This window comes from Podarcis bocagei (assembly GCF_964188305.1).
Source record: "Podarcis bocagei genome assembly, chromosome: 5".
Taxonomy (NCBI): Eukaryota; Metazoa; Chordata; class Lepidosauria; order Squamata; family Lacertidae; genus Podarcis; species Podarcis bocagei.
Window position 1 is genome coordinate 22,797,376 of NC_138129.1, and position 24,114 is coordinate 22,821,489.

Genomic DNA, 24,114 nt, shown 5'->3' on the forward strand with positions numbered 1-24,114 from the left:
GGACTGGGTAACTTTGGGAGGGGGTGTCTGCCCCATATCAGCAGTGGTTTGCAAGGAAGGCACCTACAATTCACAGAATACTGAATTTTGAAAGGCAGTGCAGAGTGACAAGTTAGGGACTAGAATACAAAGGCCATTTTGCCATGGTGTTCTTTTATTTTAGCAAGCTTTTAAAAATCTCTTCTAGAATTTAGCTACCATTAAGAGGCAAGGAAGCAACAGTATCTAGCAGTATAAGCTAAAAAAATTGCAAAAATAGATTGTGTATAACACAAGTTGTTTACAGACTCTTCATTTCCCCCTCAGAGCTATTTATGTGTAGTGTCAGCACAGTACTTTACAAAAAAAGCTGTATTATATCCAATATTGGTATCCTAATTTGTTCATTCATGAATGTCTTCTCTCTTCATTAGGCATGGCTGAATTTTCTATTTGTTATGTTAATAACATCAGGAAGTGTTCTTAACATTTACTATTGTGCTAGGCTCTTGCAGATTTGCTTAATTCTTTGCAAGAGTGACTGCTTTCCATTTTTAAAATATTACACAACTTCTTCTCATTTGAACATATAATATGAAGAATCTTGCTCTGCATTTAAAATTTGAATTGGAGGAGAATCAGATAATTTTTGAAGTTTATGATCATCTTCCTTTTGGAATGTAGACCAAGTACCCAGTAATCTCTAATCTGCTGCCACCACCTACCAAGTTACAGAGAGCAATAGGAATCTTCCTTTATTTGCTTAATTGTGCACATCAAAGTAAGCCTAAGGGGGAAATGTATTATTTCTAGAATCGACCTAGACCAGAACACATAGATAAATTTAAGAACCAGTAAACTTTATAAAATAAACAAGAAAAAATAGTTACTTAGTTATGAATAACATGTATTACTTCTAAGTCCCTTTTTCAACATCTACCCTAACTGCCAGCCTTTCACCTATGCCTTTCCTCTCTGATCTTACCTGCTCACCATATTCTCTTAACTTTTTAACTGTCCTTTCTCAGAACTCCTTCACTTGTAACTCACTCTGATTCCTGCCATCACTCATCTTTCCACTCATTACTCTATTACAAAAACACTGTGAACTTGAGATCGTTACCTGGGGAGCAAATTATCTTGGACCTGGTATTATGCAGTGTATAGGTGGCATGCATTTTCAAACATAAGGGCACGCCTGGCTTTTAATTTGATGCATATATTAGGTATACTATGATGCACTGGACAAATGGAATTTTGAGCCTGAATGTGCCATTATTTGTTCTGGTAATGATATCCAGGTTCTGGAAAGGCATATTTTAGGCAGCAGTCCAAACCTCTGTAACTCTAGGATGAGGAGGCAACCTTCTACTTGCTTCTGCTGGCTCAGCCAGTCTCCTGATAGAGGGACACTTGTGCTATTCTTGCCACCAAATGGGAGGGCACAGGGGTTGGACCTGATCTGTTGCCCTCCCCACTTCTGCCACCATTGTAAGTGGGTGGGTTGCAGAGACGTTGGAACTTCCAGAGCGCTGCAGCAGCAGGTTTGGATTGTAGTCTTAATCCTTTAAAACAGTCTCTTGCTCTGTGTTTGTGAGGTTTATGAAGGAAATTTGGGTTTGCCTCCAATTTTCAAGTTCCATGGACATTCAGTTCCCACTAACTCATCCTCACTATTTTATATAAAGGCAAGAAAACTGGTACAGATATTTCTATTGATGTGTATTCAGGACTGTGACCTAAAAGAATACAAACTTGGACCTGCAACACACTGCAACATTTTGTCCTTCCACATAAAAGAAGCTCCTGCTCGGGTTCCAGCCAGCCATTCTCTCCAAACAAGGCATTTCTCCCTTCTCTCCCAGCCCATTCTTCCATTTTTCTTTTTCAGATGCCATTCTTTATTCTATAAGTACTAAGCATGCTCAGTCCGCATTGGACTATTCATTTTGTTGCCACTTTAGTTTGCTTTTTTTAAAAAAATAAATAAATTGCTTCTTCAGACCATGGCATTCTTCCAAGCATGCTGATATCTCCTTGTTTCTCGGTGACCCTGTTTTGGCTACAGTCTTGTTGCTATTCTCCACCTGAGTTTGCTATTAGAAGAAGTGATGACATGAAGCATCTTAAATTTGAAGGCTAAATAGTATAATGAAAGATTTCTCTGCTTTGCAAATATTAAGCTAGGGTTCTTTGGCTTAACTTGCTGGCAAAACAGCATGTTAGAATTTGATAAATACTTTTTTTGCAAGACATTCAATTTAAACTATCTTAATAAGTAAGCAAGCAAGCTGTAAAACCTGTAGAGAAGCTCAGTCATGTTTCAAAATAGTTTGTTTTGATTTAGCAAGTTGGAACAGTGTCTTGAGAATAATATGGTATAGGAAATCCACATACAGGTGAAATTTACCAGAATCTAAGGTGGGTAGAGATAAATGGGGAAGTAGGCCTAAAACTTTCCAAAGTGAGAACTGGCAAGTTGATAGTATCTGAAAGCATTCCTAACTAATTAGTTATCTATGTTAATCAACACATCATTGGTATAATTAATCTTCTTACTTGACATAATAAAAGAGAATTTTACTCTCAGTTGAAATTGTTTAAATAAATTCACAATTTTTGCACTCTTTTTATTCCAGTGCAGCTACTTAATAAGGGCCCTCATATTTTCTAACACTTGTGCTGTGGAAGGATTAGGGATGAATCAAGCAGCCTACTGCTTTCCTGTTTCATTTCATTTTCACTGGCACTCCTGTCCCGTCCTTCTGACTTTTCTGAAAGAACATGCAAACTCTGCATTTAATTGGTACACATTTTGTATAAAATAAACATTTTTCAGTGTATTTTCTCATAAAATGTATTTTTAATGTAAAATACTGATTTTTTTTGTGCTCTTTGCACACCTAATCTGCAATCTAAAATCCAGTAAGTGAAAACCACAACCGGGGTGGGGGGTGGGTTTCCTGTTCAAAGCAAAAATGCTACAAATCCCACAGAGTGGACCCAAGACCTTGGTCATACCTGAATAAGGGGTTTCAGTCATATTTTGAAATGGCAGTTATGTCAATTGTCTACTTTGTCAGCTTCTCCAGCACCAACAAGGACAGGCCAAGCAGGGAGCTTATCTGGCAGCCCCAAACCTTTCTCTCCTCAAGTCTCAACGCCTGCTAAACAAGAAAGAACATCCACTCCAGGAAGCATTCTGAATCTGAATCTTGGTGAGTTAAAATTGTCAGTACCAGCTTTCATTTTATCAATGCTATTTGCTTATACGTATGAGAAGTTTCAAGGTGATTCTATGAGTGCAGAATCATAAATGTGGACAGGTAAACTTCCTGTTTCCCAACTGAAGCAATTTCATTCAATTTAAGGATATTTTAAATGCTTTTAAAATGTCTGGGAAAGTACATAGTTAAGCAGATACAGGATTCTGAGAACTAAATGATATTTGCTTACCTGCTACCAAAAACCATAGTTCCTTATTCTTGTATAAAACTCAATATTTCTGACAAAATCCTCTGGTCCTTGGATAGCATAAACATATAGGTGATACCAGTGATTTTCCCAGTCAGCCTGACTTCAAAAAAGCCCCCTGGCATATTTGGGCAATTTGTATAACTTTGATGGATATGTTTTGTGAGAGCACTGACTAGGGCTTGACAAAGCATTACGCTAAGTATGCGACAGTATAAGGTTTTTGCATCAGCATAATTAAGGATCAGAGTTGGACTCTTCTTTAATTCTCACTCAATACGGCTTTGATTATAGAAGGAGTTATACTCAATTGTACTCCTTGACTGCAAACCTTCACATCAACTTCAGTGAAAATTAAATCTGAAATTGAAATCTGATCAACTTCTGTGAAATTTAAGCAGCCTAATTGTTTCTGGGATTGCAGACATGCTTCCAAATAGTTGTTCAGCATTTATTTTGAAATGTTGTCATATATGTGGTAAATATTACCAAGTATTAATACTGAAAGTGGACTGATTGAATTAGGTTTTTTCCTTGACAAAAACAATTTCTGTTTAAGCTGTGTTACGTAATGAAAACACTTTTATTTAATATTCTAGATCGTAGTAAAGCTGAGATGGATCTGAAAGAGTTGAGTGAATCAGTCCAGCAGCAATCCACACCTGCGCCACTGATTTCCCCAAAGCGGCAAATTCGCAGCAGGTTCCAGCTTAATCTTGACAAGACAATAGAGAGCTGTAAAGCACAGTTAGGTATGCACATGGTAATATCAAATTTGTGTTGAAAGCATTAGAGTTGAAACATTGTTCATTTTAACATAAATGGGGGGAAATCTTAAATATGGTGTGTTGTCCTTTGTGCAGAGAGTTTGGCTTGCATCTTAGCAGACCAGGGTTCAAAGCTTCTTTATTTGGGGAGGCAAATGAGCCTTGCTTGCAAAACTAATACTTGAACAACCTACTTCACAGAATTATTATAAGTATGGTATATAATTAGTCTGTTACAATGTATGTGTGCTCATTATTTTATATCTATAGCTTAATTCTTAAGTTTTATAAGCCTCAATAATTGTAAAGAGGTGTGTGGTAGAAATATATGAATAAAAAATAGTCTTCTTTTGTACTTAGGGATCAATGAAATATCTGAAGATGTTGCAGTAGAACATAGCGACTCAGAGGACTCTGAAAAGTCAGATTCTAGTGATAGTGAATATATCAGTGATGATGAACAGAAATCCAAGAACGATCAGGAAGAAGAAGAAAAAGAAGGTGCAAGAAGTGACAAAGAATCCTTGGCCATGAAAAAAAAACCAAAACCACCAACGCCAACTGAAGAAAAAGAAGAAATTAAAAGTACAGTCTCAGAAGTGGAGAAAACAGATACCCCTGTCAAAGAAAAGGCAAATGTAGACTCTGATAAAGAAGTTTCTGAAAAGGGGAAAAGTTTGTCACAGCCTACAAAAGAGAAGTTGAAAGGTAAAGATGAGACTGACTCGCCAACAGTACATCTTGGTCTGGACTCTGACTCAGAAAGTGAACTTGTCATTGACCTAGGTGAAGATCAGTGTGGGCGTGAGGGACGCAAAAATAAAAAAGAACCCAAGGAATCTCCTCCTAAGCAAGAAGGTAGAAAAATATACTTTTTCCTGTTATGTGTATTGGCAATCTAAGATTAAGCACTTTGCTGTCTGTGGTGTTCAGTCCCGGAAATCCTGATACCTTATGTGGTGTGTGTGTGTGAACGTGTGCTTCTAGAATGGGGTGGAAATAATTTTATTTTCCTTAAAAATCTAACAGTGCAGCTATTTTGAGGATTACTTCTCAAATAATATTTGCTCAATGTTGTCGAACATGCACATATAGATATCGATTTTGGAACCTTTATTGCACAAGGTTCAAATGCTGTCTTTGTATTTTCTCACTGTTTGAGCATTGAGGAAATACTTGTGCTTACAGTAAAAACAGAAAGGGATCAAAATAAAACAAAGCCCCACTGTAGGACCATTAACAAATCAGCTTCTAACCCATGAATATAGCTCATGCATTCTACAAGGTGCCAGAAATAGAGGCCTGCAAAGCAAATTGTTCTGCATTTTAAAATGAGCCTAGCCATGCTCCACAGGAGAACAGCATGTTTAGGTTTAGCAGACTGTGATCAGTCTGATTTCAATGTAAGATACTGTTGTGCTTTTCTCTAAAAGTCTTAAAAAGAAGTGTAGAGTTGAAAGGGATCCCAAGGATCATCTAGTCCAATCCCCTGCAACGCAGGCATCTCAGCTAAAGCATCCATGACAGAGGGCTATCCAACCTCTGCTTATAAACCTCCAGTGAAGAAGAGCCCACCACCTTCCAAGGGAGTCCATTCCACTGTCAGACAGCTCTTACTATGAGGAAGTTCCTTCTCAACAAATATTTTGAAGAATAAGGTTAGAATAAAAATTATCAGTTTTGGATTTTTAAAATAATCAAAGTAGACTGTTTCAGTTGCATGCACAGACATGTGATGAGTGCTGCTGTAGTGAATAGGGCTAGGGATGCACAACTGAGTGCTAAACTGCAGCCCAGGAAGCAGGGCTGCTAGGGGCAGTTCACACATCCGCAAATGGGAAATGGGTGTGCATAGTGGGGAAGCAGCCCCCCCATGTGCCACTGTATGCACTGTGTGTACTTTGAATATACCTGAAGTCATCCCACTGTGCTGTACAGAGCCAGGTGGCCTGTGCCCCTGTAGTGTGCTTCTACAACTGCGGGGGGCAAGGGTGAGGAAGGAGAGATGAAGGAATAACCCTGCTGAAAAAAGCAAGGCATTAGTAATACAGTGGTCCCTCCGCTTGTGGACAGGATCTGTTCCAGAGGTCCGGTCGGATCCCAAGGTTTCTGCAACCTGAGGACCACTTCTGTGCATGCGTGTGTAGCGAAACCCGGTAAAATACTTCTGGGTTTGCCGCACGCATCCCGAAATTTACGTAACCAGAGGATTATGTAAATGGAGGTTCAACTATCTTCCAAAAATGTATCTTTGCTACAGTGGCTTGAAAACATGCAGCTGTACTCTAGATTGCACTAGCTTTTGTCAGTATGTACAGAGTATTAGTATCTTATCACCCTTCAGATGTTGGACTCCCATAAGCCCCTACCAGTCTGGCCAATGGTCTTGGATGATGGGAGTTTGAGTTCAACAACATCTGGAGGGACCTTTGGTTCCCAATCCCTGATCTGTATTCTCCAATGCTCAGACAAGGAAGATGGTAGATAGAAAGGTTAGAAACACTTCAAGAAGGGTTTTTTTGAGATTATTTCAAACCTTTCGGTATTTAATATGAGAAAGGGAGAGTTGAATTTGTGTCACCTTTGCTGGTGTTATTTGTAAGCGAATTTTGTGTTTTGTTCTATAGTTTCTGAGTTTTATGTAATTTTTGGTTTGGACTGCATATATTACAATTAGTTTATACAGTGGTACCTTGTCTAGTGTCCGCCTTGTCGCACACCCGTTCTGTTAAACGTCCACAGCAAACCCGGAAGTACCGGAATGGGTTACTTCTGGGTTCACTGCTCGTGCATGTGCAGAAGCACAAACTACTCCGCACGCATGCACAGACGCGCGCTTTGTCCAGTGTCCTTTTCAGCCCGCGACCAGGGCTCTGGAATGGATCCTGGTCACAAAACGAGGTACTACTGTAGTAGTATCAAATCACCAGGGAACATGTGATAATGAGAGTCTTGAAATCTTGGTGTGTGTGCTGCCTATAGTAGCAAATTCCTGAAACTTCTGCTGAGTGCAATAATTAAGGATAGTTTCATAATCTGAATGAAGACGTTTCAAAACCTAATATATGTCAGTGTAAAACAAGGATAAAGAGCAGCTCAGAGGCATCATCTGTATGATGTGAGGGACTAAAAATAGTTCCAGAGTAGATGATGTAAGGGTCAAAATGAAAGTTTCGAGGCTTCTAGAGTGACAAACATATACCCCGCAGAACTCAGTTTACTTTCTTTTACTTCATCACGTTTTCTCTGCAGGCAAAAAGATGGCATTTGTAGGTCTGTGATGTGTAAATTGCTTTTGAAAGTCAGCTGGCAATGAACAATGCAACTTTCAGCCACTGAAAAATAATTATGTGCACAGATATCTGTTGTACTATGTTGCTCACAGTAAGTGGGTTTTGTATTACCTGAATTGTCAGTAAAAAAGATCATGTTTTTTTTCTACCCGCTTAGCTGCAGCTAAAACCCCACCTTCTTCAACAGTAAGTAGTCAGCCTCCAACTGAAACTCAGGTGCTTACTCGATCCGCATCCCAGACTCCTCCAGCTGGTGTCACAGCTACAACAAGCACTACTTCTGCTGCCAGCACTCCAGCTGCAGCCACCGGGAGCCCAGTGAAGAAGCAGAGGCCGCTTCTACCAAAGGAAACTGCCCCAGCAGTCCAACGGGTAGTATGGAATTCTTCAAACAAATTTCAGACTTCTTCTCAGAAATGGCATATGCAGAAGGTGCAAAGGCAACAGCAGCAGCAACAGAGTCAGCAGCAGCAACCTCAGTCCTCCCAAGGAACAAGATATCAGACAAGACAAGCAGTGAAAGGTATTATCACCTTTCCCATTTTGTTCTCACTGCTGTATTTTTGCTGTGGTCATTGTGCTCAAGTACTTCAAACTATTCTTCCATAAATATGGGTCCTGTAAAGATATGAAAATGCAAAATCCCTCCACCAGTGTGGTCCGTAAGTGTACAGTGGTACCTTGGAAGTCCATTTGACTTCCAAAACATTTGGAAACCAAGCCGTAGCTTCCGATTGGCTGCAGGAAGCTCCTGCAGCCAATCAGAAGCTGTGGAAGCCGCACCAGACATTCGGGTTCCAAAGAACGTTTGCAAACCAGAACACTCACTTCCGGGTTTGTCGCGTTTGGGACCCAAGGCGTTTGGGAGCCAAGGTACAACAGTACTTAGAGTAATTTGTTTATCTCCAGCATTTTAGTTGGAATGTGAACTGCAATATCTTTCCACTGTAGTTTTAATTATTTCGTAAGTATTATAAAATGAAATGTATCTATAACTGAAAAATGAGCTCTCTTAAGTGGAAATAACCATATGAAGGGAAATGATTGCAATCACCAATATTTATTAGTGGAAGAAAGTGAACTACTTCAGGGATAAGGCATAGCTTATCTTGTATCAATATGGAGATGCACAATATAGGTTGTATCTAATGCTGTCTGTGCTTGAGTCCCTCCCTCTATAACCCCCCACACCCTTAAAATCTGCTCTGGAGAGTTAGAAAACCCTCCCGTGCAAATTGTTTGTGTGACAGGGGACTAGGGCATGGCTGCAATGAAGAGGTGAGGAAAATAAAGTCCCATTGTGCAATGTTAGATTCCACCATATAATTTTGATTGGTTATAAAGCTGTCCTTAAAGAACATGTTGATCCCTTGTTATGTGATGACAGAAGGTTTTTTATTTTCTGTGAAACATGGTTATGAAAACGAAGAGTGCCAACCTTTTAAGAGGATAGATCCAAGTAACTTCTAGATTTCTTATTTTCCAAAAATGGGGAAACAGCCATTATTATTATTGTCCTAGCAGTTCTTAATCTAATTAATTCTGAAATTTAATTTGCACCTAACAGATACTAATCTAATTAAATCTTCCTAATATCTTTAGACAGTTGTAATCTGCAGATTTTGGGGCATCAACCGAATTTGCAGCTTCCCCCCTTCTCTCCCTCCCTGTCCCATTTTGCTTAATATCATACTGGAACAGTTCCTAATAACTCAACAGCTTGTTCACTACTTTGTGACATTTTACTTGGCCATAATCAAGGTATTATCCCACTATGGTACATTTTAAGGAGTATTTTCCAGTGGCTGGTGAAACCAGCATAGACACTCACTAAAAGTTGCCCTAAGAATCCTTAACTGCCCTGTCTTAGGGTTTTCTGCCCTGGTTTACACAGTTATGCCAGCATAATGTCACAGAATAAGGTATGTCACCACTGCAAGAGCATCACACACCAATCCACCAACACAAATGTTCAAGATTGAGCTGTGAAAAGCTATTGGACAGCATTTATTTAGCATTGGTTTGCCTGTTTTTTGACATTTCAAAAGCATTGAAATCTGCAGTGATTCACTTGTGGGTTTGTTTTGTGTCCTTAGCTGTACAGCAAAAAGAAATTACTCAGAGTACTTCAACGTCAACCATTACCTTGGTTACAAGCACTCAACCTGTTTCCATAGTAACCAGTTCTGGATCAGCAAGTACACTTTCATCTTCAGTTAATACAGACTTGCCAATAGCAACAGCTTCAGCAGATGTGGCTGCAGATATTGCTAAGTATACTAGTAAAGTAAGTTTTTTGTTTTTGTTTTAAAAAAGCACTACATTCTTACAAGTTTTCCTTTGAAGTTAATGCAGTTGCTGATGTGCAACAAAGCAGGTTATCCACTTGCCTGAACATTTTTCCTCATCCTGTGATGTGGATAAGTTTAACCTTTGAACACATGGAAGAACCTTAACAGCAATATTTTAAACTGGCTGCTGGTGTGTAGCTGGAAGCACTGCAACTTTTCCTGCCGTAGTTCTCCAAAAACAGAAGCTTGGGTTTTGGGGTCAGGGATGGAGGGAAGAGACAAAAACAGCCCGAATGTATGCATGGTTAACATACATTTATGGATAAATTTTATTAACCCAACATGTGTGGATATATGTATGCACATCATAATTTTATTAGTACTTATCAGATTTATCTGTAATGTTTGACAAAGCTTTTTTTTCTACTTTGTGCGTGTTTCTTTTAGCATAGACAACCATCTGTATGGTGCATTAAAATAATAATGAGAAAACAAATGCAAGTGCTTGCCTCAAAGAGCCTAAAATCTATATTTAAGCAGTAGGAGAAAAGTAGAGAAAAATTAATACAAGGAAATACTGTTTCATGTCCTTAAACTTTGCTCCAATTGGAGATGAGGATCTAAATATTAAGCCTGAGGCTTAATAGAAAAGGGGGCCTTTGTGGAATTTGAAGGAAGACTCTGAGATGGCACCATGTAGGTGTTCTTGCGTAAAGGCTACAAGAGAGAATTTTTGATATTCTGTTAGGAAAAAAATGGTATTCTGAGCTGAGTATTTTCCACTTCAGTGTACAGAGCAATGATGTCACAGTAATAGCCTTAAACCCCGCACTTCTTGGGACAGTCTTACAGATATGTAAAGCTATCTCTATAGAAGCTATTTGGTACAGGAGCCCATTGGATACAGCTGTATAAGAGTAGCTGAGCTATATGAGTTTCTGGTAGCCAGGGAAGCTGATGCTTTTGCTTGGCCTATCTGGGCAAGTGGTATGCCACAGTGACCAATTGGTTCTTGCTCGGGAAAGCCAGCATCTTTGGATAAGCGCTTTCAGCTACAGTTGCCAAACATGGCTTCCAAACAGATATGGGGGCTTTGGTGGTGGAGTGGGGATAGAGGATGAACTGTCCTGTAATTAGTGTGTGCAAGCTGTGACACAACAGTTCCAAAGGCTTTAGGCTAGTACACATGTGGTAGATAAAGGACTTTATATGAAGGGTTGACATTTTTATTTTTAGGCAGGGCTGTAAAGCCTAGTCTTGCATTCCTTCCCCCTGAAAAACTTGCTACACATTCTGTGTATGCAAGAGAGAAATAGTAGATTTCAAATCACTTGTAAGTCGTAAAGTTCATTGGTTGGCCTTGGGCAAGTCAGCATCTTTCAGCCATACTTTCTTGCCTGGGTAAACTAGCCTTGTGTACTACCTGAACTCTTTCAAGGAAGACAAAGGAGAAGTGGCCAGAATGAGAACTGAGCAGGCAAGGCTGTAAACAGGTGCTTCATTGAACATCAAGCTTAAGTGCATAGCAGGCCAGTTTAAAATACTGCTGTGAAAGTTTCCCCGTGTGTTACAGCTGGCGTACCTTAACACCACTAGTGAGACTACACAGGGGGAGCACAACTGGAAGAACAATTAATGACAAGTAAGTAATTCCATTTTTGTTCAGGTACCAAAATCATAAAGTAAAAACAACTCCTGCTTCTTGTGTGAAGTGGTTCTTCTAAAATGTGTTCATTTAAACATAATGAGAGGTTTTAGAATGATGAAAAATGAGCCATCCAGGGGTGGTGCTTTAAATGTTTACAAAGTGCATTTGCCCCCTCCAGTGTCTTTATTTTAAGAAGCCATTCCAGTTTCTAGTGATGTAACTTTATTTAATTAAGATATTTAGGCAGAGAGCTAAATTGAACCTTACTATTAAAAAAAAAATAGACGTGAAAAGCAAAAATGAGGAATTCCTCGCATCATTTTCCAATGTAGCCATTTGCATGAAGTGGAGAGAAACACAGGTATCTGCCCTGTTTATCTAAACCGCTCAGTGAGTTGATGCCATGTATAAGGTCACAAATGATGTTTAGAAAGTTCATGCAGTTTCTTTCTCCCATCTCAGTCCTGTAGGTATCTTGATCCATTTTACTACCTCATGAATGTTGACATCTGATCCTGCATCAGCAGCTTGCATGGTAGACTGTGAACAGATTCCCAGAGTACTGCATTTCAGATTCTCAATGCATAAATTAGGACTAAAATTAAAAGTAAACGGTTCCAGAATGCTTCGTTGGTGTCTGATGTATGCAAGCGAATAGAGTTGGATTCTGATTGTCATTTTGAGATCTAACTGCTATAATAATGCCAACATGGAATTCTGTGTTTTGACATGGTGATTGGTGATTTGAATGCTCTTATGGCATTACAGATACATGGCAATATTGTAATTTAACACCATCTAGAGAGAACCTATGGCATTCAGGTTGAAAAAGTAAATAGTGAACTATGAACTCGCCACATGTCTGAGAGTCCAGTTGTCTGGCTACCAAACTAAACATACTGTAAAGTGATTTAACCATAGCACGTGGCACCCCACATTGTTGTCTGAGGCACACACAGATACACCCCTCCCCCCGGCAGGTATGCAATCATGTTGCATGCAATCATTTATAATGGCTCTGTATAATCACTTGCTATTTGATTTCTGAGATTTTACTCATAGTCAGATTAGAAACTGATATCAAAAGAACTAAATGGAGAGGTGATATTTTTATTCACACACAGAATCCCACCCAAGTTCATAGAATCATAGAAATATAGTGTGAAGCAACCCAAAGGGCCATCTAGCCCAACCACTTGCAATGCAGGAATCATTGCTAAAGAATCCCTGACAGATGGCCATCTAACCTCTGTGTAAAAACCTCCAGTGAGGGAGAGTCCGCAACCCTTCAAGGTAGTTCGTTCCACTATTGAGCAGCATTTATTGCAGAAAGTTCTTCCTAAAGCTCAGTTGTTCACTTCTATCCATTGTGTGTGGAGTGGATGAATCTCAGAGGTCAAGAGGTATCAATATGACCTAAGATACAGTGGTTGCTGAGTTTATTTTATATTATTGATATGATTTACAAAATCCATTCAAAGAAAAATGTGTCAGTAGTTTTTATAATATCCTACATAAGAAATTATGGAATGTTCCCAGGATAAAGAAATTTAAAAAGCAAGATCACTTTTAATTCCTTAATAAACTTTTTTTTTAAACAGATGATGGATGCCATAAAAGGAACAATGACAGAAATATACAATGACCTTTCAAAAAATACCACTGGAAGCACAATTGCTGAGGTCAGTGTCTTTTGCCATCAGCAAGTCACATTTTTTTCTTTAAAAAATAAAATGTGAAACACTTTTAAAATAAATAGAAATCTGCCTTTTAAATATTCTGCAGATATGTATTTGAGTTCTAGCCTCTTGTCTGATCTAATACCAACTATTGTGAAAACTACTGGTTGCATACTGTGTGAGAGAGAAGCTCATTAAAGTTTATAGCCTGAAATTTTAACTAGGTTGCTCTTGCTAAAAGCTGTTACTACTGTGCCAGACAATGACAATATAATAGGTCTACAGTGGTACCTCGGGATACAGACGCTTCAGGTTACAGAGTCTGCTAACCCAGAAATAGTACCTCGGGTTAAGAACTTTGCTTCAGGATGAAAACAGAAATCGCATGACGGCAGCAGCGGGAGGCCCCATTAGCTAAAGTGGTACCTCAGGTTAAGAACCGTTTCAGGTTAAGAATGGACCTCCAGAACGAATTAAGTTCTTAACTCGAGGTCCAACTGTACTTCCTTAAATGCACGGCAGACTAGCTATTCCAAGATTTTCCTTCAGGCCTTCTAAATCTAACTTGTTTACGCAAGCAAAATATCTTAGGTCCAGTTCACAATTTGAAATACTCAGTTAACAGGGAGCTTATTCTGGCTTGCACACATAGGGCTAAACCATTGTTTAGCATTACATAAGAGTACAACCAGTGTCACCACCTCAATTTGTTTAGTAAATATATTGTTTTCATGGAGCATGAAAAACAGGAAGGAAAGGATGAGGGGAAATTATTTTCAGTATCTTATCTTTTTTCTTTCCTGTGATTCAGGCACATTAACTAACCCTTCTCTTTTTCATGCCACGTAGCAAGGGAGGGGAGAGAGTGACTGTGCGATGCCCATGTTACTCAGAGTTCTGTAGGCAACTAATGATTTACAGAAGCATGCTGATCGTGACATTGCATTAAAAAACAGCCTTCTCTCTCTTTTTTTTTAAAAAAAGACTGTTATTTTTCTTTAAAGTCAATTTTTCTGAATGTTTATTTATTTACTAACTACCTTTATAGCCTGTGTTATAACACAACTTTTTCAGAGCAGCTTACAACATAAAACAAGCAAAACTTTTAATAGCAGTAAAATGAAAATTAAATCAGTTGGGGCACTTTACTTTTGTCATTCACTACGGTGCTAACTATTAATCCTGGTCCATATACCTGTATGAAACATTAAAAAATATTGAGTTCTTCATGTAGAACCATTCTTGTAAATTCTGCAGGATGCATATTTAATATATGTAGGTTCCTCTTAAGGACTCTCATTTTTTTGTGTACAGATTCCCTAGCAGTATTATTAGAGAAAAATTGCTCCATTTGCTATCCATTTTGCTGATGAATTTTGCTAAAATCTCTTATTATGAGTGTGAAAGTTGTTTTTTTTATCAGTCTCCTAGTTTTCTCTCGTTTACTGTTTGAAATACCAGAAGGACGAAATTTGCCTTGTTTCTCATCATTGTTGGCATAAATTCCTAGTGCTCTTTTTGAATCATGCAATAACTGGTTAAAACCAGCAAACTAAGCACTTCTATTTATGTATTGGTGTGTGTGTGTGTGTGTGTGTGTGTGTGTGTGCGCGCGCACGTGTGTGTGTGTGTTTTACTTTATTTTATTTAGAAGAAGGGAAACCTAAAGTATGAATCATGGAACTCTAAAGTCACTTAGTCAGTTTAAATATACCCATTATTAGTTGAGCCATGGGTTATAAAAAATGTTAGTTATTTTTAATAGTAAATAGATACAAATCCATAGGAAGCATTCCTTTTTACACACAGGTTGGAATGCCTTTTCTGATATGGTGATTATTGGGAAACAGAAATGTATCTTCTAAAAACCAAGAGAGGGTGCTTTTTCCCCTTCAGAATCATTTTGTTTTTATGCAAACTTATGCAAATTAAATCCAAAACTCATAGGGTTGAAAAGCCTTTTTTTAAATCAAGTGACCTAATTATTTCTTTGATATTCCAGATTCGTCGTTTGAGAATTGAAATAGAAAAGCTTCAGTGGTTACATCAGCAGGAACTTTCAGAAATGAAACACAATCTGGGTATAAAAAATGCAGTTCAAAATAATGATGTTGCCACTTATTTTTTAAAAGGCCATGGCAGTATCTCAGCTGCAACTCTGTGATAGTACAAATTGTCCTCCCTAGAAAGAGTAGAAAATGTGATGGAACATGCCATCTTAGACTGTTCCTCACATGTACAGTCAGTTAGAGTGGGCTAGTTCAGACATCTGAACCAGCTCAATATAGCATTTCCTGAACCACAATTTAAATATGTACTGTTTTGAGAATGGAAATATGCTTACTCTTTTTGAAATCCAGAAAGCAAGTTAAACTGCAATTTGGATAGTAATTGTTCATTTATAGTTCATTCATGAGAACCAATAATCACTAGTTTGGTAGATATGTTGCCTAATGCTGCACTTGCAGTTACAGAATGAAGCTGGGTTTTTTTCATCTAAAAGTCACTAATGCATCTGGAGCTAAAACTTAAATTTCTAAATTACCATTTGGACCCACTGTTGACTACATGCTGTCTGTCTGTTGACTAGAACTCACAATGGCTGAAATGCGTCAGAGTTTGGAACAGGAAAGAGATCGTTTGATTGCCGAAGTGAAGAAGCAGCTGGAACTGGAAAAGCAGCAAGCTGTGGATGAAACCAAAAAGAAGCAGTGGTGTGCCAACTGCAAAAAAGAAGCAATTTTCTACTGTTGTTGGAATACCAGTTACTGCGACTACCCTTGCCAGCAAGCCCATTGGCCGGAACACATGAAGTCCTGCACACAGTCAGGTAAACAATATCTTTTTAACCCAAGTGTGGGAAACCTTTGACCTTCTAGATGTTGCCACGCTACAATTCCCATGAGTTCCACGAAGCCTGACCAATACCCAGGGATGGTGAGAGTTGTAGTTCAGCAACATCTGGAGGGCCAACGGTTCCTCACAACTGTTTTAACTTATTTGTGAGTGAACACCATCCAATTACATAATTTAGAAATCCTTTTGTTTTCATTTTAGCAACTGCAACACAGCAAGAAACGGATACTGAAATTAGCACAGAAACATTAAATAAATCATCCCAGCCTACCTCCAGTGCACAACCGGCACCTACAGAAACTGCCAGTACTCCAAAAGAAAAAGAGGCAGCTGTTGAAAAGAGCAAGGAGAGTGTTACAGTAAGTATTTCAGTCAGTCCTTTTACTTGTATGCCGCCTTTCCAAAGTTAAAACCACTCTCAAGGTGGCTTACAACATACTTCTTTACTTAACCACAACCCCCTTCATGTCAAATTTGTGAGACTGTTTAAAACACTGAATTCTGGTTTCCTGTTAAGGTTCTTGAGGGTTCATATGAATTGAAACACATTTTGGAGATTTGTCTTTAATCTTACAAAGTTATTTCTTAAGGGAAGGGACCAAAATGTATCTAGGCTCTCTCATATTTCATTTCATTTATTTGTGTCCAGTCTTCCTTCCTTTAAGAGGGCCCAGGGTAGCTGACAACATGAAATTTCATAAGACCAATTCCAAAATCAGTAATTAAAATGACAGTGCCCAAATAATCCTATCTCCTTCCAAAGGCCTGGGCAAATAAAAATGTGTTTTACATTCTGGCTGTACTACCGCAGAGGAAACCCCTCTCATACTTTTTCACCCTCCTTGGTGTCCACAGTGTTGGTACTGCAAGAAGCCCCCCCCCCATTGTAAACTGTGTGCTTAGACATATGGCAGAAGACACTCCTTCAAGTACTTTAGGGCTTTGTATACTAGTACCAACACTTTGAATTGGACCCTGAAGTTCACTGGCAACCCATGAACACTCTCAGAACTTGAAGTGATATGCACTCTTCTGGCTACTCTGAGTACTAGTTGCAGCCTCCAGACTGTTATTAAGGACAACCTCATGTAAAGCACATTGCATTAATGTGTATGGTTATCAGAGCATGGATTACTGAGGCCAAACTATCTCAGTCCTAGAACAGCCACAGCTGATGAACCAGCCAGAGCTGGATATAGGCCCCGCCAAAACCATCTGTATATTCAGTGACACTTTGGCCTGTAGGAGTACCCCAGACTTCGAAGCTGCTCCATCAAGGGGGGCGGGGATGCCACCCCATCCAGAACAAGCCAACCCCTTAATTCCTGGACCAGAGACCACCCACCCACAGGACCTCCATCTTAACTAGATTCAATTTCCATTTATCAGCCCTAGTCCAACCCATCACTGTATCCAAACACTGACCCAGTGCCTGCACAGCCTCTGAACAGCATGAGGGATAAGATGGAGCCCTGTGGGACTCCATAACATAAATCCATGGGTCGAGCCCGTGCTGGAAGTGACTCTGCAGGTAGGAGTAGTTAATGGTGCCCGTCTCTCAGTGAAATTCTAGGAGAAACAACAGCACCAGTTTTGTCCTTCACCATGCCATGCCCAAATGAAATTTCATGCAATATTCTGCCACTCTCATTGAGTCTCATTGAGTCAAAGCTATTGCTCTGGGTGCATGAATGCCCATCAACCTTTCTCTATTCTAGCCCCTTTGAATCGCAGATTGTATTTGCCCTGTAGATACACTCATACAGCATGCCCCGGCACTTCTACCAAGCGCCCAAAACTCAGGTTTGAAACTGTTGCTCAAATTACCATATCCTCAACTAATCCTGTACCCTAACTTCTCCACATAAATGGCAGGCATTGGAATACATAAGCTGTCATTGGCTACATACGCCTTGTATATCCTTGTATATGTCAATTAACATTCTTCAGATGGATTAGGATATGATTTCTAATCAGAGATATGAATAACCATTGTCGCACTGACAATATCTTTATGAAGAGCTGGAATTGCACATTTCATCCCCAAACCCTGTGTGTTTAGTAAAATAACAATATAGTATTTACTTCACCAGTACTTTAATTGCATCATGTCTCATTTGAACTATATTGGAGAACAGGACTCAAGGTATACTCATGAGCTCACACTTTCTGTGAACCTAGTTCATAAAACTTTATAAGTTGTTCTCTAGATTTCATGTGTTTTTTCATTGAGGGGGATGCTTGAAACACATTGGAAATTGGTGATGCTTACCAAAAAACCTTGACTGACTAATTAGGTACACACATGTTTAGGTATTTTTAAAAGAGCAGTCTCTTCTGCTTGTAGCAGTGCTGTGTTTTGCTATGATCTGGCATTATTTGCAAAGAAAATGTTGGGTGCCTACAATTTCTACCATGGAACATTTTGCTTGAAAATCTCAAATTGCTTTCACATAATTGTTACACCTTTTTGAAACATCAAGCTGTATACATTGCTCACATTCATATTTTGAATTTTGGTTTCATTAACAAAAAAGTAACCTGTGAATTCATTGAGATGCAAATTTTAACGCAAGCCAAACATCTGACAAATTTCTATGATAATAATAAATAGGTGGCATTTATGTAAAAGCTGAACCTTTTGCTGAGGTTGCCTGTGCTGTCTCTGCAGATAGCAACAGGTGTGACAAGCAGCCAGCCTATAAAACTGGTCCAGGTCCCGCAGACCACCACCTATATACCAACTACTCAACCCACAATTGTAAGTACTGCTTTTGGCATTGAAACAGCTCATTATCTATTGTGGGGGGCGGGGTTTTCTCCTGTGTTATCAGGACATGAATTCACCGGTCCCAAGTCTATATTTGCAGTATAAAACGCCTTATTTTGCCGTACAACATCTCCATTTCCCTCATGCCATATAATTTCATCATAGAGCCAACCAAGGATTCAAAGACTAGCCAACATTCACACATAGTTACAGCTGCAATTTTGGGGGGGAGGGGGGGTAAACATTACTGCAAATATGGTGAGCTCTTGCTTTGTGCAATGTGAACAAGTTTTATTTTAGCGCTATCCAGGTTATGCCAAACAAACCAAGCCCTAACAATATTGCATATATGTTCTGTGTTTCTGGAATTGTCGCATTGCCATTGTACGTCACGATCTTTTGCTGCTGAGATAGGAAATGTTGGCTGTGATGTAGGAATTAGGCCACTGTTCCGCATCCATTTAATCCCTCAGGCTTCTTAATTTCTTTTGTGCAATCACCATGTGGTAAGCAAAAATTTAACTATTCATCCTGTGCTCTTCAGGCCCAAAAATGCTCAACAGAGAGACTGAGCTAGAGTTATTTGTAACAAAGTGAACTTGGAGCTTCTTGTTTCAAAAAAACTTTCCGCCACAATTAGAAGATGGAGGGTGGTGTTGGGATTTACTTCTGCCTAAAATGATTTTACCTTAGAAAGTTCTGTTGGTTGAGTTTTACCTTGCTTTGCTGACCATGTTTGATCCCTCCGGAGCGGCATGTTTTCCTCAAAATCAGATGTCCTGGTGATCCTGTTTTAATTTTTAACAATACTGCCTTAAAGCAGGAGGGAGAGCCTTGGTGATTTTTCGCCCTACTTGACATTTAATTCTATAATTTACAATGGTCAGTACCAAATGTTCTGTTTGGCCATACCAAATGTTCCATGTACATTTACTGACCTACTGTGGTCATAATGCTAACGATCCTACTGTTTCAAGGCACAGTGCCCAAATCCACTAATTCTCTTACTATGTGAGTATTAGACATGTTTTATTAGCAACATCTGACCTAATGCTATTGTGGAATGCATATATGAGTTTAGTAATAAATCCTAATGCCTTAAAGGGGCTCAACACATCAGCATGGTTCAATATTCATCCTACAGTTTGTGTAAAGAAAGCACTGGATCAGTTCCTGGTACATGTGATGGAAGTCTCCAGGTTACTACATTTTGAAAACACCACAATCATGGTTTGTTTTTTTAGCTGTTGTGCCCATTGTCTCCTGTAAATTGTTGGTTTGTGAGCACTTTGAAGACCAGGATTTACCATCTGATTTGAGTGAACACACATTGTTTAAACAATACATAGAGTTTGTTTTCTAGTGACAAGACAGAATATTTGTGTAATACAGAAACTTCAAACACTTTTAATCAGATTTCTACTGTTTAAGGGATTGCTTGCAATTATATTGAGAGGAAAGTTACACACAGGTCTGAGGCTATATAGCAAGGAATAGGAAAACTCATTTTTTTGACTCGGTACTGAATATCTTGTACACGGCTCAGAGTGCTTATTATGTACAGTAGTGTATTATTATGTATTGTGCCCTTTATTTCCCGGGTAGTATCATGCTGAGGGTTTCTCATGACAGGCAATCCTACGTTTCTGTGCTTGTGGTTGCTGACATGTGTGTTTTGGTTTTAATCCACAGACCATTCCTGTAGTAGTAAGCCCTACAGCTGGGACCGTGGCAATGAGAACAGGAGTTCAGTATGTTCAGACAACAATGCCTGTCCAAGTACGGAGAGTTTAACTGCTAACAAAGGAATCCAGGCAGCTGTTGGAGTATATAATCGTCTCTGTAATAGAAATGTTTTTTAAAAAATCCCCGCAGTTCATTGGATTAACCTCAAAGGTTCAGACTTTTAGCTTTGTACAGGTGTACAAAGCATTTATTACACTACATTAATGTAAAGCATTAGCGCTGGCTTTAAAAAGCTTGAGGACTGGTAAAATTCATGGTAAATCTATGCTTCTGTTGTAAATTATGTACATTTTGTGGATGATGTTAGAGTACCATCTCCTTTTTATATTTGTATTGACTTCGACGTATAAGGAGTGTTGGAAGCTGGTGAAGGAAAGGTTAAATCAGACTTGCCACAAACACCACCAAGAGAAATGGTTTTCTGGGAACTGCAGTTGCACACATAAATCAAGAATGAGAAGACTGAACCACTTGCCTTGCCTTTGGAGACGGAAAAAAACACACGCCTGCACATTGGTTTGTGCAACTGAAGCTGGAACTTGCCGTTTTAAATTTGTTAAATCAAGCATTTCCAATCTTAAGGCTCCTCGTACATTAAAGGACATATTTTGTGTTTCATATTTAAAATGAGAGAGATTGTTTACAAAATGGGGGGGGGTTAAATTTCATTCATGCTAAGAGAAAAGGAAAGTCGGAAGCTAAATATCAGATCAATAGTTCCAGAGATAATGAAAATGGATTTTGGGGCGTATGCTTCCTACTAGGTTATGTTTCAGTTGTATTGCTGCTGCTTCTTTTTTTAAGTGTCCAAAGGACTTTGAAATTGTTTTCAAAGGGAACAAGAGCTATAGATGGAGAAGACTCTTTACCAGGAAACGAGGGCAAAGGACATTGATGCTGGAATAGAGCATGTATTATGGGATTTTTATGTTTTTATGTAAGCATGAAACAGTACAGTATGAGAGAGAAAGTAACCCATGAAAACACTGTCTGTTACACTTAAACTGTAGTACCATTTTGTATGTTGTGTAAACAAAGCATTGAACAAAGCAAGGTGATGTATGTATATGAGAAAATTAATTGTATTATATCATTCCAGTACATTTTGTTGTACATTTTAGTCATATTGATTTCTCCCATTGTTTATAAAGGATGCGGTTTGTACAGTCTCCAGCTAGTACACACATTAGAGGAAAGAAGAAGAAAAAAGCTAGAAGGAAAAAAAAATCAGGAGCAGAATATTTGTGAATTGCATTGTGTCAAAGATAGCCTAGCTGGCCTTATTTGTGAAGCATAATTGCTTTTAGCATATGGAAGTATTTTTTCACATTTTCTTTGTATAAAATTTGTATTAAACTAAATATCTTTTTTGATTATTGTGTTTCTTTTACTAAAGCAGGTGACGCACAATATGCTTTGGGATTTCCCAGTTTTTTTCAGGGCTCTTTAAGTTTCTTTAATTCTTCCTTTTTTTAAATTAAACTGTTTTAGAAAAAAATGGGTCATGTTGGGTTTCCATTTTCCTTCTGAAAGCCAGGTTACATTTACATGTGTCCTTTAAAAACAACAACTCATTCTGATCCAGCTGTATTTCTCTGGTAGTTGATACTTAACTGCATCACTACTTGGCATGCTTACTTACAGTTTTATATTACTCTCTTCACTTGTTCTGCCTAGCAATAGAAACTGTTCTGAGAGCACTGCAGCCTTCCTATTCAACATTAGCAAATATGCAGATGTTTTCTTGTTTTCATCTGCCTCCTGGACATTGAACAGACACAGAAGAGTAAGAGGTATTTTACTTTTTATTTATTTTAGAATTTGTCAGCTGCTTGCTTTTCCGCACAGCTAATAAGTTTTGTCTGTTTGATGCTTAAATAAGGCTAAGCACATCAAATTATCTCAGGTTCCAAAATTGAGGTGCCTCTGAGGAGGACTGAGTCCCAGCCAACCTAACCTCAAACAAATGAGGTCCAGAGCAGCACCCTGGGGCAGAGAGGCTGAAGAATTTTTGCTGCTTACTAATGCCACCTTTACTAGTTTGGTTTCTCTTTTTCTTCGTTCTCTTCTTTTCTTTTAACAAACTAAAAATCTACTGTCTGTATTTCACTCTTGCTTTCTCATAGCTTTGGCTGGCAAGTCAAATGTTGAAAAAGAGAGAGAGAGGAGAAAAAACAAACCAATTTCAGGGTTGTCAAAGTCATCAAACTGACTTCCAGCATCTTGGGATCTCCTAATGTGAACCTTCACCATGGCAATAATTATTTGCCACCAGAGAGCCAAGTCTGTTTCACATCTCACATCACAGTAGCTCAGACTCTTAATCTCAGCATTGTGGGTTTGAGACCCATGCTGGGCAAAAGATTCCTGCATTTCAGGGGGCATTCCAACTCTACAATTCTGTGATTTATGAATCATGCCAGCAGCTACCACCACAGTCCTGCCAACAATAAAGCCCATCTTAAGACACTGCACCCTTCCGTTCTGTAGACCATTGTACTGTGAGGCCCCAAGACAGACAAGAACAACTACTTGAGATTGAACCTCTAGTCTTTGGGGAAAGTTGTTCACCAAAGTCCAGTGTCCTTTCAAAATGTAGAATATCACTCATGCAGGAAAATGAACAAGTTTACATATTATGCACAGTTTGGACTTGATCAGTTTCAAGAGACACAGGCTCTTTAAAAACCATTGCTGCTTGCCAGTCTATTTAAAGCACACTGTGTTCTGACTAATAACGTATTGACACTTCTCTCAAATAATCATGATGATCCTGATCACAAGCAGGCCACTACTGCGTCACTTCATCTGACATTTAACGCCAAGAAGCAGGCAGCTTGTGGGTAAAAAGTAGACATGATAAGAGATGTGGGATCTATGGTCTCATTAAACTCATCACCCAAAAGAGCTGCTTTGGTGGTGGGTAGGAAGCAGAGCCCACCATTGGGACCACAGGGTTGCATCCCACTTATGTCATGCTCAAGAGTAGACCCACTGAAATGAGTAGACTTAATGGGAGCTGTTCGCTGCTTCAGAATAAAAGCAGTCAGCCCTAGTAAGTTACTGCCACTTTTCTAAAAACGACAAACAAACGAAAACTACTAAAGCAAGTTTCGCAAAAGTAGCTTGTAAGAGCAAGACTGAAGTTAGGAACTTGATCTAAGGGACTTTTTAAAGGGGGGATATGGCAGGACAGTCCCAAGAACATGCCTGTTTCTTCGGTAACCTCTTGTTCACTCTAGATATGTTTACCGGGGAGGAAGTCCCTTGGCACTCAGTGAGGCTTACTTCTATGTAGAAGTGCCTAAGACAGAATTGATCCTTATTAGTAAGGACTGCAAGCTGGGCTTTCCTTTATAGATTTGTAAGATTACTAGTAACCGAGTTTAGTGTTTGCTTGCTTGTCTGTCACGGGGGGGGGGGAGTCATTGTGAGGGAGTGACAGATACCCCTTTTCCAAACAACACGTTAGCGCACCAGCAAGCCCAAAGGCCCATTTTCTTTCCTTACTGCTTCAGCTTGCAAAAGCAGCCTGTATTTTTTTTTTTACTCGTATTCCTTCCCTACAGTTGGTGTGCTTAACTAGGCTTGCTTTTTCCATTTTGCTTAAA

General features: G+C 39.0%; 1 protein-coding gene across 12 annotated transcripts in view; it reads left to right on the top strand.

Moving 5' to 3' along the window:
* The window catches only part of ZMYND8 (zinc finger MYND-type containing 8), an 84,759-nt gene extending 62,883 nt beyond the window's left edge, over positions 1-21,876 (top strand). For 10 of the 12 annotated variants that reach the window (XM_081196028.1, XM_081196031.1, XM_081196034.1 and 7 more), the window contains 11 exons: positions 3,063-3,197; positions 4,053-4,205; positions 4,581-5,078; positions 7,671-8,036; positions 9,610-9,800; positions 13,054-13,134; positions 15,134-15,212; positions 15,722-15,961; positions 16,189-16,346; positions 18,659-18,748; positions 20,450-21,876. In XM_081196028.1, the coding sequence (XP_081052154.1) occupies positions 3,063-3,197; positions 4,053-4,205; positions 4,581-5,078; positions 7,671-8,036; positions 9,610-9,800; positions 13,054-13,134; positions 15,134-15,212; positions 15,722-15,961; positions 16,189-16,346; positions 18,659-18,748; positions 20,450-20,551 (2,093 nt within the window). In that variant the 3' untranslated portion in view covers positions 20,552-21,876. Of the gene's footprint in view, positions 1-3,062; positions 3,198-4,052; positions 4,206-4,580; positions 5,079-7,670; positions 8,037-9,609; positions 9,801-11,377; positions 11,447-13,053; positions 13,135-15,133; positions 15,213-15,721; positions 15,962-16,188; positions 16,347-18,658; positions 18,749-20,449 lie in introns of those variants that run through there. The other 2 variants (XM_081196023.1, XR_014008582.1) reach the window with 2 other exon arrangements.
* Positions 21,877-24,114: the final 2,238 nt, after the last annotated feature.